General features: G+C 51.5%; 1 protein-coding gene across 2 annotated transcripts; it reads right to left on the minus strand.

Annotated features, from left to right (window-relative positions):
* Nucleotides 1-7,938: 7,938 nt before the first annotated feature.
* HAND1 (heart and neural crest derivatives expressed 1) lies at nucleotides 7,939-11,481 on the minus strand. 2 transcript variants are annotated; one of them, XM_082379172.1, is made up of 2 exons: nucleotides 10,720-11,481; nucleotides 7,939-9,127 (listed from the first exon to the last, which is right to left on the minus strand). In XM_082379172.1, the coding sequence occupies exons 1-2, from the start codon at nucleotides 11,269-11,271 to the stop codon at nucleotides 9,026-9,028; spliced, it is 654 nt and encodes a 217-aa protein (XP_082235298.1). In that variant the 5' UTR covers nucleotides 11,272-11,481; the 3' UTR covers nucleotides 7,939-9,025. The 2 variants fall into 2 exon arrangements, with proteins under 2 accessions (XP_082235298.1, XP_082235297.1); XM_082379171.1 differs by having other exon boundaries at nucleotides 7,939-9,130.
* Between the last annotated feature and the right edge of the window lie 4,374 nt (nucleotides 11,482-15,855).

The raw sequence follows: 15,855 nt of genomic DNA on the forward strand, positions 1-15,855 counted from the left end.
AATGTAATGAGCTTAATTAAGCTGGGGCAGCTAATGAGACTTCCTGCATGGCCACCAGCAAGGTTGGACTCTGCTAAGTGAGCAGAGGGAGGACACCTGTGCCCAGCCAGACCCCTCTGAGCAACCTGCTCAGGAGACAGGGGATGTGCAAGAGTGGCCGAGCCCCAAGGAGCAGTGCAGTCCGAGGAGCAGGGGTCAGACCCAGCCATGTCAACAAGCAACCGCCTGGAGTGAAATCATCTGATGAAGCTCAGCGCCGCCCAAAGAATGAGGACTGAGAGACCTCAGCCTTACTGGGGTTTAGCTCAGCTAGGTGAAGTTGAACTTGACTGAGCCAGTTTAAACAGTCCAAGGAGGCCCTGACATTTTCAATGATAAGGATGTTTTCTTTGTGGTTGCTAATGTCATCTTCAAATGCATACTATTCATGTTTCTATCTAGGAATATTTCCAAAGCTGAACATGAAAAGTGGTCAGGATGACATACCTGCAGCAATGGTAGCTTTTATTTGTTAAACACCTACTAGGTGCTGGACACTGGGCTAGAATACTTATGTGCACGGTTGTAATCCTCAGACAAACCTGCAGAGAAGCTGTTATCATCCCTAGTTTTCAGATGGGGTAACTGAGGCTCAGAAAAGTTAAAATAGCTTACCTAGGGCCTTATAATGAGCCAGAATTTGAACCCATGTCAGTCTGACCCCTCCATTGCATCATGCACCCTCTACCACAGAAGGAAGTAGAATATTGGCAGTGTGGGGGAGATGGAAGAGTAGTAAAAGCAGTTAGAAAAACTCAGGATCTCAGCAGTCTCGGGTATTTAGGGGGAAACAGCCCTCTGCATTCCATTAGCCCAAAGCAATAGTGACAGAAGGATTCTGAGTTACCAAGAGAAGATTATGTTTTGTTCAGTAGCTCCTATCCAAAGAAAAAGAAAGGAAAAAAAATACATACATATATGATGCATTTTAGACTTTACATAGTAGGGAAACACAGACCCCTGCCCCAAGGCACATTCAGGGGATCTTGGATTGCAAACCCCTAATGTCCCTCGGGAGTTAGCCTCATGCCCAGGACTCCTGGCTCTGTGAACTTTCTGGGTCCCCTCTCTGCTCCCGTCAACTGCCAACGGAAGCTAGAAAAAGTGTGCCCTGGAACTCTGGGGTCACTGCATAGGGGAGAGAATCTTGGCTGATTCTCTACATTGAACTCAGAGGAGGGAGAATGACCACCAGGTGGCGCCCTCCCCTTAGTCAGTGCCAACCCCAGGCCACCTAGGAAGGAAGGCTCAGGGCTATTTTCTGTCCCCGTCACAAGCTGCTGTGTTTGGTGAATGCCTTGATTCATACCACTGGAAAAATCTGGACAGTCAAAGCAGAAAGGGACTTAGATCTCTGGTCCCAACCCCTCATTTTACAGATGACAACAAGGTCCAGTGGGAGCCAGGAAGTGCCCAAAGTCACAGAGCAGGCTGAACCCCCTTCTCTTGACCGGTGGGCCGAGTGCTTTTTCCACCACACTAACTGTTCTCACACTCCCCCAAACACCTCCCACACCCCACCTGGGACTGCCAGAATACTACGCTGAGCCAGAGCTGGCTCAGCTTCCCTGCCATTCCCCGTTGCTTCCTAACCAGGCCCTGGAGTCCAACCCCAACTGCTACAACAGCAGCAGTGATAATAGCTCATGTTTACCACTTCCTACTCTGGGCCAGCCTATGAGCTTCCCACTTATTATTTAATCATGATTGAATCTTCACAATGTCTCTGCAAGCTATTCTGCTTTCCTTTTTACAGAAAAACGCTCAGAGAGGTTAAGAAACCTGTCCAGTGCCATACAGCCCATCTAACAAGCTCATCTCGCTGTGAGTACAGGCCTGCGGGCCAGTCCCAACCTCCTTGTTGACATTCACCCCGTCTCTTATGCTATATTCTCTGTTTCAAAACACTGTCAAAAGAGATTTTCCCCTTTTTGCCCGACAAGAGTTCAGTGGGGTGAGGAAAGGTATTGTTAGCCCATCTTAGAGGTTAGAAAACTGGGGCCCAAGAGGATAATTGGTCTGAGGTCACCTGACTCATGGGAGACTTGGATCTGGAACCCAAGGTTCCACCACTGGGCGGGACACTCCAGAGGACACTCCACATCTCACTGCCCCACCTACAGCCCTGCTGATGTCCCTGGAAATCATGGGACTCAGCGGCTAAAACTGCAGGTTTGGGAGACAGCCAGGTCTGGGTCTGCCTGCCACGTATTAGTCATGTGACCATGAATAAATTACACACGTACCCTCTGTGGTTGTTGGGATGAGTAGATGTTTCCATATAGGTTGAGCACTGCTGTTGGGTACACAGGAAGTGCTCAGTAAATGGTAGCTACTTATTGATATGATTAACTAAAGCTCCATATTTAATATTCCTGCTACATGATCCGTTAGACCTGCACTGTCCAAATGGCAGCCACCAGCCATATGTGCTGGCTTTTGCATGCTTAAAATATGGTCCAAGCTGAGATGTGCTTTAAGATGTATAAAACACACCCCAATTTCACTCAGTATGAAAAAAAATGTAAAATACCTCAATAATAATTTTTATTTTGACTACATGTTGAGATTATATTTTAGGCATATTGAGTTAAATAAATATATAAAAATTTAATAATAAGTTTAATATTAAATATATATTAAATTTAATATGCGATATATTAAATTTAATAATAAATTCACCTGTTTCCCTTTATTCTTTTAATGTGGCTACTAGAAAAATCATAATTACATACATGGCTCCCATTGGTGGCTTGCATTAAGAGAAATATACTACTATATTCGTATATTAAGAGCACTATGCTACTTAGTGCTGCCTTGGACGGTTTCAGAAACTCAGCTGCCTCAGCCTGCCTGCCCCTGGGTTTGTCTTAATGATGTGGGATATAAGAGCTTTGAACCAGGGATCCACTCACTGGCTATGTGCCTGTGGGCAGGTCACTGCAACCTCTGTGCTGATCTTTCCAAAACAAACAAACAAGCAAACCAAAATAAATCCTCAGTGCCTCACAAGGCTATTGCAAGGATTAAATAAAATAATAAAAATAGCTCTGCCTTGGACACCATGTTAAGTGCTCTGCATGCCTTATCTCATTCGACCCTCACAGGCCCCAGGAAGTTGGGGCAATGATCTCAGCCATTTTGTAAATGAGGAAACTGAGGCTCAGAATTGTTCAGTAACTTGTCCAGGATCTCCTGGCCACTGTCAGGTTCTATGCCCTGCACTGCAAGGAGAGGGGTTAAGTAGACAAGAGGGAAAGAAGAGTACAACTCCCCGTGTGACCTTGGGCAAGTCCCTCCCCTCGGTGGGCTGCAGTTTCCCCTTCTGTAAAATGAGGGAAATGTTTGGATGATAGGTAAGGATTTTTGAGGTCCCAGTGTGATGGGACGCTTTGAACAATTCAGGGAACATAGACTTCTGGAACTCCTCAAAAGTCCAATGCCTTCCGTTGTCCATTCTGTGGGGATAAATGTGCGTTTCTGTTTGTTTTAATAACATTTGTAGGAGCTTTTATATAGTGTCTATGTCTGCTTACATTAGACGCTGTGTATTATTAAGAGTCTTTCACATTTTCCCATATAAACCTTTTTTTTTCAAATATAAATTTATTTATTTATTTATGTCCGCGTTGGGTCTTCATTGCTGTGCACGGGCTTTCTCTAGTTGAGGCGAGCGGGGGCTACTCTTTGTTGCGGTGCGTGGACTTCTCATTGCAGTGGCTTCTCTTGTTGCGGAGCACGGGCTCTAGGTGCGTGGGCTCAGTAGTTGTGGCACGCAGGCTCAGTAGTTGTGGCTCACGGGCTCTAGAGCACAGGCTCAGTAGTTGTGGCGCATGGGCTTAGTTGCCCCGCAGCATGTGGGATCTTCCCAGACCAGGAATTGAACCCATGTCCCTTGCATTGCCAGGAGGATTCCCAACCACTGCGCCACCAGGGAAGTCCCATATAAATCTTGTTTTTTATGGGTTTGGGAGAGCTCAGCTGTAAAAACTCTCTTGGCTGAAAAAAAATTTTTTTTCAAACAAATTAGATTTAAATCAGGAGGCTGGTTTCAGATACTTTAGAGCCTGCATATTTTTTCTTAGCAGTCACTTTTCATTTAAAAATGAGACTGGCTGATTTCTTAGTTTCGTTTCTTTTATGAAGATTTAGTAAGACCACAAGCTTCACTGCTGGTTGCCTGAAGAGAAGGATCCAGAGCCATTTCCAGTAGAGCCCTGGGCCTGGAGTCTGCTGACTGCCAGCTAATGACAACTCAGTCTTTGACTGCTGTGTGACCCTGAGCTGGTCATTTCCCTCTCTGGGTCTTCTCCTTCCATCCATGGGGAGCATAATTCCTGCCCTTCTCCCTTCTAGTTTATAAGGAGAAAAATGTGCTCAAAGAAGTGAAAGTACCAAGGAAAGGTGAATGCACTATACAAACATCACAGGCTGGTGCAAAGAATAAAGTGCTGAATTTTTCACCAGCAGAAAGTATATTCCTAGAATCAGATTTACAGTTAGGAAAGAACCTAGAGGTCAAGGAGCCCACCCCTTCCTCATTTTATAGATGGGATCCACTCCGATCCAGGACAGAGGAAGAGGGTTCCAGGGGAACGCTGGAGTTAGAATCCCAGATCCCTTCACAAACCCCCTTCTGCCTTTCTCTACTTACTTTAGGGACCAAAGAAGATCAGACTAAGAGAGGCTGTATTTGTAAACACACGCACACACACACACACACACACACACACACAACTTGGAGGTGCTCCAAGATGTGGGGAAAAGCCAAGTCTCTGGAGGCAGCCAGAACTGCCCTTTCATCCAAGCCCAGGCTGCCTTTTACCTCCTATGTATGACCTTGAACAAAGTTCTTCACCTCTCTGAGCCTCAGCTGCCTGAGTTTAACCTCGTACAATCCTTGTGAGGCTTGAATGAAATAATACATGCTAAGGGCTTAAATAATTTCCTTAATAAAATATAACTGTTGTTATTATTTCATGTATTATAGGTTTTAAATGTGAGAAAAAGACTACATTTACTGTGTGGAAGGAATAATAAACCCTTCAAGACAAATATTTACTATTGTATGTTAATTGATAGTAATTATTAGGATTATTTCTTATTCATTATTTATACCCACAGTGCCGAGCACAAGGTGGGCACTCAATTAATGCATGTTGAATAAACTGTGTACTGAAACTACACTGGCCACAGGAGAAATTAGAAGGAAATTTCAGCTTAAGTTTTTATTGCAAAAGTAATACTTATTGATTGTAGTATATATATATATATATATATATATATATATATATATATATATATATGGCTAAGTAGGAGGAAAAGTCAAAATTATCCTTATTCCCACAACTCAGAGGTAGAGGTGTAAATGTTTTGATGTATATTCTTCCACTTTTTCTCCATGAATGATATTTACGTATTTATTTTTACATGAAGCAGGTCACTGCCTGCTTTAGTAAGCTGAGAGAGTTTTGTTATCCCTCACTTGTATCAGGAACACTCTCCATATCAATTACCACATTTTTTCTAGGGGCTGAGTAGTAACCCACTGATGGATTTATTTAACCAGTTCTGTAATTATAACACTTTGGGGGTCCTTTTATACTTTTTACTCTTTAGTAGACGAGTCCTTTAGTTAAAGGTTCGTAACATCAGTTAGTATTTCCTTACGACAAATTCCCGGAATTTGCTTTGAAGTTAGTGATCATTCCATTCTCCCACCCCCCAGATTAAAAAAAAATGTTATGTCCTTAATTCAAATGAATAATGATACCATCTACCACAGCCAGGTGGAGGTGGGTTTCGGACAAACCGCGTTGAAACCTGGGAGAGAATAAGAAAGTAAAAGGCAGGCTCTAAAGCTATTCCATGGAGGGAGAGCTAATGATGGATGAAAGGAGTTAGAGCCCGGTGCGGGGAGATCTGGACCCCGAATCTGGAGCCCTTGGCGAAAACTGGTTTGTGAAACCGGGAGCAACTCTGTTCTGCGCTGGGGGCTCGGCTTTTGCAGTCTGGGAGTGAGGGCTGGAAATGTGGCACTGGCGTTCTAGTTGGTGGAGTAAGTCTTTGGGAAACTGGGAAGATATCCCGGTGACCCCCTCAAAGGGCATTGGCCCCCTGTCTCAGCTTCTGGGTGCTAGGTCTGAGATCAGGACCAGACATGGCTGGGACCGAATGTTAGATTCCTCCGCTGTCTTCTCCAAGAGGGTTTGCACCCGGCCGGATGGGGTTTTCGGAGGAGGCCTGCTTATATGCCAAACTTGGCTCTGGCTGCCGCGGGCGGTACCCCTCGGTACCCCTCTCTCCTTTCACTGGCCGGGGCTACAAGAAAGCAAGACCCGGGTGCGCATTCTTCCCGTGCCTGGGATACTTCATGGTGCTAAAAATAGTCGCGGGCAGCGTGCTCTCTGTTTAGCCAGAGAATGGTCTGTAAACTAAACTGGAGTCCTGGGTTCAAATCCAGGAAAGGTCCCCTCCGTGCTGGGGCACCTCAGTCGGCTTGCTCCCTGAGTCTGTTTCTCCGGATTTCTAAGGAGCTTCCCAGCTCTTGGAAAGAAAATGAAAAAAGGAAAACTCGATTTTTCTTTTCTGCTCCTCCGGGAGAGGCCTTGGGGCCTCGGGCCGGGTACTGAGGCCGGGGGAGGGGTGTGCTGGGACTGCTCATTACCGCGAGGTGTTGCCCTAGTTAAATAGCGGGCATGTTTGATCTGGCGGCGAGTGGCGAGAGGGAATAAAGAAAAAAGTAGGGGGTCAGAGTAGAGGGAAGCTCATACCTCCACCGCCGTTTCCTCGCGCCCATAAAACACCTTTTATTAACTCCTTCGCGTCCGGAAAGGCCCGCGTGGCCGCTCAGGACTGCCACGGTGTTTACAGCCCAAACTAATGGGGCCCCATATTCACCCCGATGCCGGGACGAGGCGCCTGGGGCACGCCTGGCCCCGGAGCTGCCCAGGGTCTCCTTTATCGGCCCCAAGCCCGGGCCTCCAGCTCCGGATGTGGAGCGAGAAAGCGCCGAGAGACCCGTGCGCGTCCTAACGCCTCGCTCGCAGCGCGCTCCGGGGGCTGTGCCGGCACCGCAGACCATGAGCTCCCTCGGACGATCGTGCGAGCTGTTAGGAGACATAAAAGCGCTTAGCACAGAGCCTCGCACACGGTTGCGCACAAACCACACTGGTTGTCCGTACGCCGTTATTCAGGGACACAGAAACGCCTGCATTTGCCCGCCCCAGTTCAGCCCAGCACGCACTCGCGCCTTGACAAATGCACCCGCTTTTATTCACCCCTACACCTAGCCATGGGTGCGCACGTGGAGGCTCGGAAACTGCTCTCCGCACATTTCTTAAGTGCCCGAATTAGCCTGCACATACGGCACCCCCCATCCGTTTGCACAAATCCATATACTCTCACAAATACTTGAGTGGTTTGTTGCTAGAGAGAAACCTAAACGTCTCACTTTGACCATGAGCACTCACAAGCTTCTTTCACTCATATATAAAATCATAGCTGCTGCGCCTTGCCGAGTCCTTACCGCGTGCTGGGACTGTGCTCCGCAGCCCCTCGTTCGCCCCCGCTCAGCCACGGGGCTCCGTGTGAGTTCCTGCACCATGACACGTACAACTGCAGGTTCAGAATTTCACATACGCCAAAGTATTCCCGAGGGCATTCCCCTGTTCCGAGCTACCCTGCCCTCGCGTTTTCCTTCGTTTGTGTGACAGACCCCCTTCCCAATAACTCCAAACCGCGGCCTGCAGACAACGATGTGCCTGCTAACCCACAGACAGGCCCAAATGCTGACCCACAAAAGTCCTAGCTCATCCCCTCTGGATATAATTCGTTTCCAGTTTTCTGTTCTGTGGGTTCATTAAAGCTATCCTGTCCCCGCCCCCCCCCCCCATTATCTTCTAAGGAGAACTCTACTCTTTGTTCCAGGAGTAAATCCTTTATCTGCCCCCTTCCCTTGATTTGATTTGCAGTTTGGCTTGGCATTTATCAAAAGAGAAGTAGAACAGGAGGTGCTCCAACTAGCAGAAACGATGGAGTGGGGTGGGGATACCCACCAAGATACCACACAGTCCTCTGCTGATTTCAGAAAATGTTTTATTAGTCAAGAGCATAGATACTGCTTTGCAAAGGGACGGGGTAGTGAGTGGTCATATAGATTTGAGGTAGAAAAAGGGTGAGGACGGGGGATAAACAAACACCTGAGCGCAGCAGGCATGGTAGGTAGTTTAATACATAAAAACTTTTCAACAAAGGGAAAAGTTTTTATTTACAAAGGAAGGAAGAACGAAAAGGAAGAAAAGGAAAGAAAGAGAAAGGAAGAAAAGCAAGAAGAAAAAAGAAAAGAACGCAAGAAGGAAGGAAAGAGGTAAAGAAAGAGCCATTTCCCTTGTAACTAAGTAGGAAGTGCAGCGACAAAAATAAAATAAAATAAAAAACACCACTGTTTGAGGGAGGCCAACAACAAAGGCAGCCCTCCATCTTCCTGGTTTGGTTCTCTTTCCCTGGCAGAAAACTATTGATTCCTCTTATTGCATTTTAATTAGGGAGGAGAGCTCGCGGAGGGTTTTGACGCGAAGCCGACAGGGGGGCGAGAAAGACAGGCAGACAGTGTAGTGAGGAAGGCGTTAGGGGTTCTAAATTCGCCCCAGAAGGGTTGGAAGGGTACGTCTTAGCGCGCTTGGGTCCCGCAGTCCTTCCGTTTCTAATCGTGCAGCCACGAGCCTCCCTCTCGGTTGCAGGGGTGGGGGTTTTATATATATATTTCTCTGTCTCTTCACGTATTAAAAACAATTTCAAATGACATTGCACGTGCGATCCAAATGTGTAGTTGCAGCCAGCGACCTGCCAGCGCCCAGCAGAGGCTAGGCGGAATGCTCCCCATAAGCCCCTGGCACCCAGAGCCTGGCACTCGCCTCCGCCTTCCTCTGCTCCCGGGGCTCCGGGGTCGAGCAGCCGTGGCGGGGTCCTCGGCGCAGGCCTCGGCTCACTGGTTTAACTCCAGCGCCCAAACTTGCTGCGGCCAACCTGTGCGCCCTTTAATCCTCTTCTCGCCTGGGCCCAGGGCAGGAGGAAAGCCTTCGTGCTGCTGCTGCCAGAGGACACACACAAGAAAAGAGGCGAGAGAGACAGGTTTAAATGTTTCTGCTCCGCTCGCCCAGGCGTAGGGTAAAAGTGGGGGTGGGGTAAAAGGTGTTGGGAGCAGTAACTGGGAGCCTTTAAATAAGTGACGAATTTCTGTTTGCGAAATAGGCAAACAGGCTCATAAATTTGCCTTTATGCGCCGAGTTCCGGGGGAGGGGGGCGGGATGGGATGGGCAGCTTCTGGGGGTTTGGTAGTGAGAATTTTCTGCGGCTGGTGAAACTGATGCTCTTAGGTTTGGCTTTATGGCGCCGAAGGGAGACTGCAGGGGTTGGAATGGGAGGGGTGGGAATCAACAGTTTCCTTGCTCGCGGACCTGCTACCCGCACACATCCCACTTTCCAACCTAGTTTATAGCGCCTGGGTATGGATACAGGGTTGGGTCTCTGCAGCCGGCTCTGGGCACTCAGAAGGCTACGCGAATGAGCGGGGGAGTCGGCCTGGCTTAGCATCCCCCTTCCCCGCTACTTGAAGGAGGCGGCAAAGCGCAGGGAGTGGGGAGACGCCCAATAACTACTTCCAACGAGGGCGTCGCCCGGGGCCTGCATGTCCTCCAGCCCAGGGCGGCGGTTTAGAGACTCGATGACCACGGTCTTTCCCAGTCTCCTCAGGTGACTTCCCCAGTTTACTACAGCCCCTGCAGGTCAGATAAAACCCAGAGGGCTCTCTAGTCTCCAACGCGCGGTGTTCCTGAGCGCACCAATCTAGAGAAACTAGTTCAGTTCCCCAGCCTGGAAATCACTGCCTTCAGAGGTCCCAGAGCCCTGCGCCAGCGAAACTGAGCTCCAGAAGTGTCGCCTCGCTGGAGAGGATTGAAAAAAGCCGAGTAGGGATTGCGATCTCCAAAGCCAAAAGAAGTGAGTGACTTGCTTGTCGGCGTTTATACACAAGACCATCAAGGTGGCCCTAGGAACCAGCCATGGAGAGTGGAGCAGTGAAACATCCTCCAGACAGGGAATAAACTGACTTGTTTTACCCAAGTAAACAACTCCTCGGGTAGGTGGCCTTCACATCCTGTCCCATTATGGGCCTCAGTTTCCCTATCTGTACAATGATGAAAGTAGACCAACCTCTCTGGCAAAGGCCCTTTGAAAACAGCAGCGGAGCCCATACGCAAAAATTCACATTCAGGCAAATTAAAGTAACGAACTCCTACAGCATTCTTAACCTGGCTTCCAGGAGATCCCAGGGATGAATCAGGACCCCTTGAAACTGGAAGTGAAATATATGATGTGTGCATTTTCTCAGGGTCTGAAGCTTCCAATGGATTCTTAGAAGGGACCCTATGAGCCTGTCCGAAAAGTGTAAGATTCTGTCTTCACTCACAGCCTTACAAACACTATCCACGTTACAGATGAATTCAAATATGAATCTGCCTCCCTCCATGCACACAATCCCACATTTCAACCATCTCAGAACTCCCCGCAGCCTCTCAAAATCGCACGAACGGCAACGCAGACTCCTTCCCCTGCGTACTCGGCCTACGGATGCTCACCGCGCCCGCGCCCTTGGCTAGAGCGTATGGGACCCAGACTTACCAGCTCTCTTTTCCGCTTGCTCTCACGGCCGCCATCCGCCTTCTTGAGTTCGGCCTTGAAGGCCTCGGGGTCGCCGGCCTGTGCGTCCTTGGCCAGCACGTCCATCAGGTAGGCGATGTAGCTGGTGGCCAGGCGCAGAGTCTTGATCTTGGAGAGCTTGGTGTCAGCCGGCACATTGGGGATGCACTCGCGCAGCTCCGCGAACGCGCTGTTAATGCTCTCTGTGCGTCTCCGCTCCTTCTTGGGTCCTGAGCCTTTCCGCCGGCCCAGGCGGCCGCCGAGCGCCTCCAGCCGCCCGGGGCTCTGGCCGGCCCTGGCGTCTGGACCATAGGAGGCAGCGGCTGCAGCGGCTGCGGGCGGTGGCCCGCCTGCGGGGAAGTCCGGGGCAGCGTCAGCGGGGCTCAGCAGCCAGCTCTGGAAGTAGGGCCGCTCCTGGTGACAGCGCGAGGCAGGGCCGAAGAGGAAGGGCTCGTGGAGCATGGGGTGCGCGGGGTGAGGGTGGTGATGATGGTGATGGTGGTGATGGTGTGCGTAGCTGCCCACGAGGTTCATGTTGGTGCGGCCCCTGGCCTGCGCCGCCAGCCCGATTAGCGCCGCCCCATGCGCCCCCAGAGACTGCCGGAGCCACCCGTGGGCTCTGGGGCGGCGCTCTGGTGGGCACCGGCTTTGAGAGATTCTGGGGCGAGGCTGAAGATGAACACCCGAAGCCCGTCTTCTGGCCGGCTTCTGTTGCAGGCGAGGACGAGGATGCCGAGAGACCTGTTTAACCCTTCTGCGGCCTCCCCTTCAGGGTCTGGCTTATATAAGGCTGGGGCTTTGATGTCAACCTCTCCCTGGAGCCAATGGCAGGGGGGCGGGGAGGAGGGAAGGGGGATGGCCGTCCCTGGTTTTAAGCTCAGCTAGCGCTACTCGACCCAGGCCGCCTGCGGGGACAGGGAGGCGGCCCCGCCTCCGCCCCTCCCCCCCCCCCAGTTCCCGACTTGCGGGGGAGACGGGGGTTAGTACTTGAGACACAGGCCTGTCAACGCCCAGGACGGCGTCTGTCACCCCCTCCCCGTGGGCCCAAGAAAAGGAATCTAGAATCATGGAGCGAAAAGGCCTTCACCTAGATTTTACAGATAAGGAAACTGAGGCGCAAAAAAAGAGAAAGGTTCTTGTTTCTAGACCTTCCAGAATCCAAAATGGAAATTCCAGAGGTTCCCAGTCCTGAGCGGCATCTGCTCTACTTGGTCTCAGAGCCAGAAAAGGAGAGCGCGCTGCTGGAGGCAAGATAGGCCCCTAATGTTGTTCCCTAAGCACCCCCAGTCCCTAGTCACCGGCCCATTCTGCGGGACTGCAGCAGGTCCTGCACCCGGTAGAGCACCCGCCAACTCTGGCCAAGTCTTGTCCTCTACTGCGCAGGCAGGCGGCCACCCACTGGGGAAGAAGCCGGGGACAGGAGGTGGGAGGAGAGGGGTGGCGAGTATGGGGGAGGAGGGCTCCAAGCCCACAGGCATTTACTAGTTTGTTCCGGGCTCCAGAGCTTGAGGTCCACTCTTCTCGCCTCCTGGGCGCCTGATCCAGTCCAAAGGCCGGCCAGGCTGATGCAGGGGCAGCCTCCTTCCCGCGGGACTTGAACGGAGAGCCCGGAGCTTGGCTACGCTGGGCCACCCCATGCAGGTTATCACAGCTTGAGAATGTTCGATTCTCGGCGCCAAAGCTCACACTGCGAGAAATCAGCGTTTGGCGGTAAACACACACCGAGGAGACCACGACCTCCACACTCTCCGAGAGGCTCACGCAGCCGCAGAAACTTAGCGCCTGGCATCTCACACCCACCGGCGTAGAGACGCGGTCCTGGCCGCGCAGACCTCCGCTATTGCCACTCCCGGCTAGGGCTGTTACGCTTGTCAGATTCTGTCCGTGGAGGCCTTTCTCTGGGCTGGCATTGGGACCTGGGAATCCCAGGGTGGCAGCGCTTGCGACTGGAGTTCTCTGTCTTACCTCCCGATGGGTAGCTACCCAGCTGATGTCCTCATACCTGGGTCCCTCCATCCTCACCAACCTTTCCCAGCCAAGCCCCTTCCCTAGGTGGCCTGTCAACGCCCAGGACGGTGTCTGCCACCCCTCCCCGTGGGCCCAAGAAAAGGAATCTAGAATCATGGAGCCAAAAGGCCTTCACCTAGATTTTACATATAGGGAAACTGAGGGAGTGTGCCCTTCTCTCAAAAGCAATGTGGAGGCGAGGGTGAAAGGAGAAGAGAAATACATGACTGCTCTTTTTATTTGTTTACTTTTTAAAATTTATTTTTATTTTTGGCTGTGTTGGGTTTTCGTTGTTGCACGAGGGCTTTCTCTAGTTGCGGCCAGCGGGGGCTACTCTTTGTTGCGGTGCCCGGACTCCTCATTGCGGTGGTTTCTCTTGTTGCGGCACGCGGGCTCAGCTGCTGTGACTCACGGGCTCTAGAGCACAGGCTCAGCAGTTGTGGCGCACGGGCATAGTTGCTCCGCAGCATGTGGGATCTTCCTGGACCAGGGCTCGAACCTGTGTCCCCTGCATTGGCAGGCGGATTCTTAACCACTGCATCACAAGGGAAGCCCCCATGACTGCTCTTTTTAGAGGGCAAATTCATTCCTTTACCCATTTCTTCAACAAGTATTTACTAACCCCCGCTGTGTGCCTGGCACACTTAGCAGCCCAAAGGCAGGGGGAGAAAGGTCAACTCGCTCATTTTACAGATGGGAACAGTGAGGCCCAGAGAAGATGAACAATTTTCCTTGGGGGTCGGGTAGCCAGTGGGTACGCGGTTTTCCTCTCCCGTACAGGGAATAAACAGATGGCAGCGGGCGGAGGGGCGACGACACTGCAAGGGAGAAGCCAACAAATGCTTAGTCCAGAGCCGTTTCCCCCTGTGGGAGCTCGGCTGGGCTGTGGGCCCTAGAGGTGCGTGGGGGAAGGGAGGTCCTTGTTTCCTGCCTGAGGCGGCTGGAAACCCGCTGCTCTCCCGGGCGCCTGGCGCCAGCAGCGCTGGGGTTGGGCCGAGCGCGGAGCCGGAGGCTCGCGGGGAGGGAGCACCCGGCGCCCGGTTGAGCCGCGGCTCCGCGGGGTCCCGCGCCTCCCTGGCCTGGAGGCTCTCGGGAGTGCCGGTGTGCGGGTAGAGACAGTAATTACTCTGTGGAAAAGGACTTCAATCCTCGACACACATCCAGCCGTGGTCCTAGTCCGGCAGGATCTCCACCGGCATACCCTCAGGCCCACCATTACACATGCACATATATATGCACACGGCCTCACAAAAAATCACGGGCATACATGAAAGTCCATGCATTCGTGCAAATGCCACAACGTATGTGTATTCTCCCGGTAACTTATTTACACGCATGCGACACACGGCATTTCGATATTCGTGCATTCCTAGGATTTTACACATTATCTCTCTGTCACCCACAGGGCACACACCTCGCTTCAGATGTGTTACAGCTCTGAGCCACTCCCAACCCTCCATGCAGGCATGCCTACAGATACCATCACAGCAGAAACACATCAATTCTACACAAATATCACAGCTGCAGGGCTTGACACATACTCTTTACTGTCACACTTGTGCACAGGTCCAACCAGTTTGTGTCAGTTTCTTACAGTGCCCCACAGTTGTATTCACAGCACAGACTTCTGAAAACCCCATTCCACATTTCATGTGTTCTCAGTTCCCACAAACACACGCAAGTACACAGCCACAATTACTACAGTATATGCACAGGTGCTCAGAAGTAGAAGTTTTCACATGTTCGCCCATTACACACAGGCACACAAATTCCAAACACTCAGACAAGTTGAAATCCATTCTGTCTTACCTACAGTAGTCACGGTCACAAGCCCTGGAGATGAAGTTGAAACAATAGTATGCACAGTGTCACAGCCCCCACCCCCATGAACGAGGAGCAAGGGATAGACCGGTACGTGCAGTGACCCACATACTCACACACTCACAGCTCCAGCACCCACCCTCGTGTCCCAAGAGTTTTCCAGGGTTACACAGATCACTCAGGGCCCATAGAGACCCTCCAAATATCCAGCCTGCTTAGTGTGGTAGGGAATGCATGATCAGTACTGGACGATGAACCCCAGTCCCGTGAGCAGCCTTGAGGGCCCCCAGATCCCCCGACAGTCCCCCGTGGGTGGTTAAAGAGCAGGGTGCTGGCAGTCCCCCGGGCCCCAGAAAGCACTGCTCTCCACCCCGAATCAAGGAGTTTAAGTAGTCCTCCAAACAGTGCCTGCTGTGGGAGCATGGCCCTCGAGGACCACTGGGGCTCCAGGCTGGGAAGCTTCCAGTGGGATGGACGCCAGGGAGATGGCCTGTGTAGAACGCGAAGCGCCTAGGCTCCAGACCCGGCCTTCTGAAAGACCCCAATGTGCTTTTAAGTCCAGCGTGGCTCAGGTGCATTTGGAACGACAGTGGGAACCCAGTAAAGCTGTTCTCTCTCTCCTTTCCAGGCTATATGGTGTGGGAGGTCTGGGGCCCAGGAGTTTGGCCGAAATGTTTCTAAGCTGAGAGGCAAGAGATGTGCCTTGAGTTCTGGCTCTACCTAGCACCTCACTGTGTTCCTTTCCCTCTCTGAGCCTCAGTTTCCCCATTTTCAGAAAAACGGGGACTGATAGTATGGAGTTCTGTAATTCCCAGCTCTGGGCTGTTGCACGGCTCCCCTCTGGTTCCTCTCTCCCAGCTCTGGGACTTCGTGCTGGGCTCTGGGGCCCGAAGACTCTAGCCTGCCCAGGCCCACAAAAACAGACTAAGGAGCAGGAGTCTGGGACTCTGGGGTGGGGCGGGGCGTCCTACCTACCAGTCTCAAATCCCCCTACCTCCCCTCCGGACCCGCATCCCGCGGTGCTCGTGGGGACTGCGCCTTCACAGGGTCTGGTGCTCCGAGCATTTGTAATGCACGCTTCTTCCTCCAGTTATGCTAGTAAGGTCGGGCCAGCACCCTCACCCCATTTAACAGGCTCTTAAGCACATAGAGGTTAAAACTTTGTATTAAGGGAGTGTTTAAGAGAGCCTCGCGGAAGAATCGCACCCACCCACCGGGACTGAAACTCAGCACTGGCATTCTGCCCTGTGTGAAACTTCGCATCCTCGTTTCCCTCCTCTGTAAATTAGG

Source organism: Balaenoptera borealis (assembly GCF_965194805.1).
Source record: "Balaenoptera borealis genome assembly, chromosome: 2".
NCBI classification, from domain to species: domain Eukaryota; kingdom Metazoa; phylum Chordata; class Mammalia; order Artiodactyla; family Balaenopteridae; genus Balaenoptera; species Balaenoptera borealis.

Coding starts and splice junctions, on each gene's coding strand:
- HAND1 (XM_082379171.1), bottom strand. CDS start 11,271: ATGAACCTCGTGGGCAGCTACGCACACCATCACCACCATCACCATCAT. Junction 9,131..10,719: donor GCAAGCGGAAAAGAGAGCTG/GTAAGTCTGGGT, acceptor GTCCTCTGGCAG/CAGCAGCACGAAGGCTTTCC.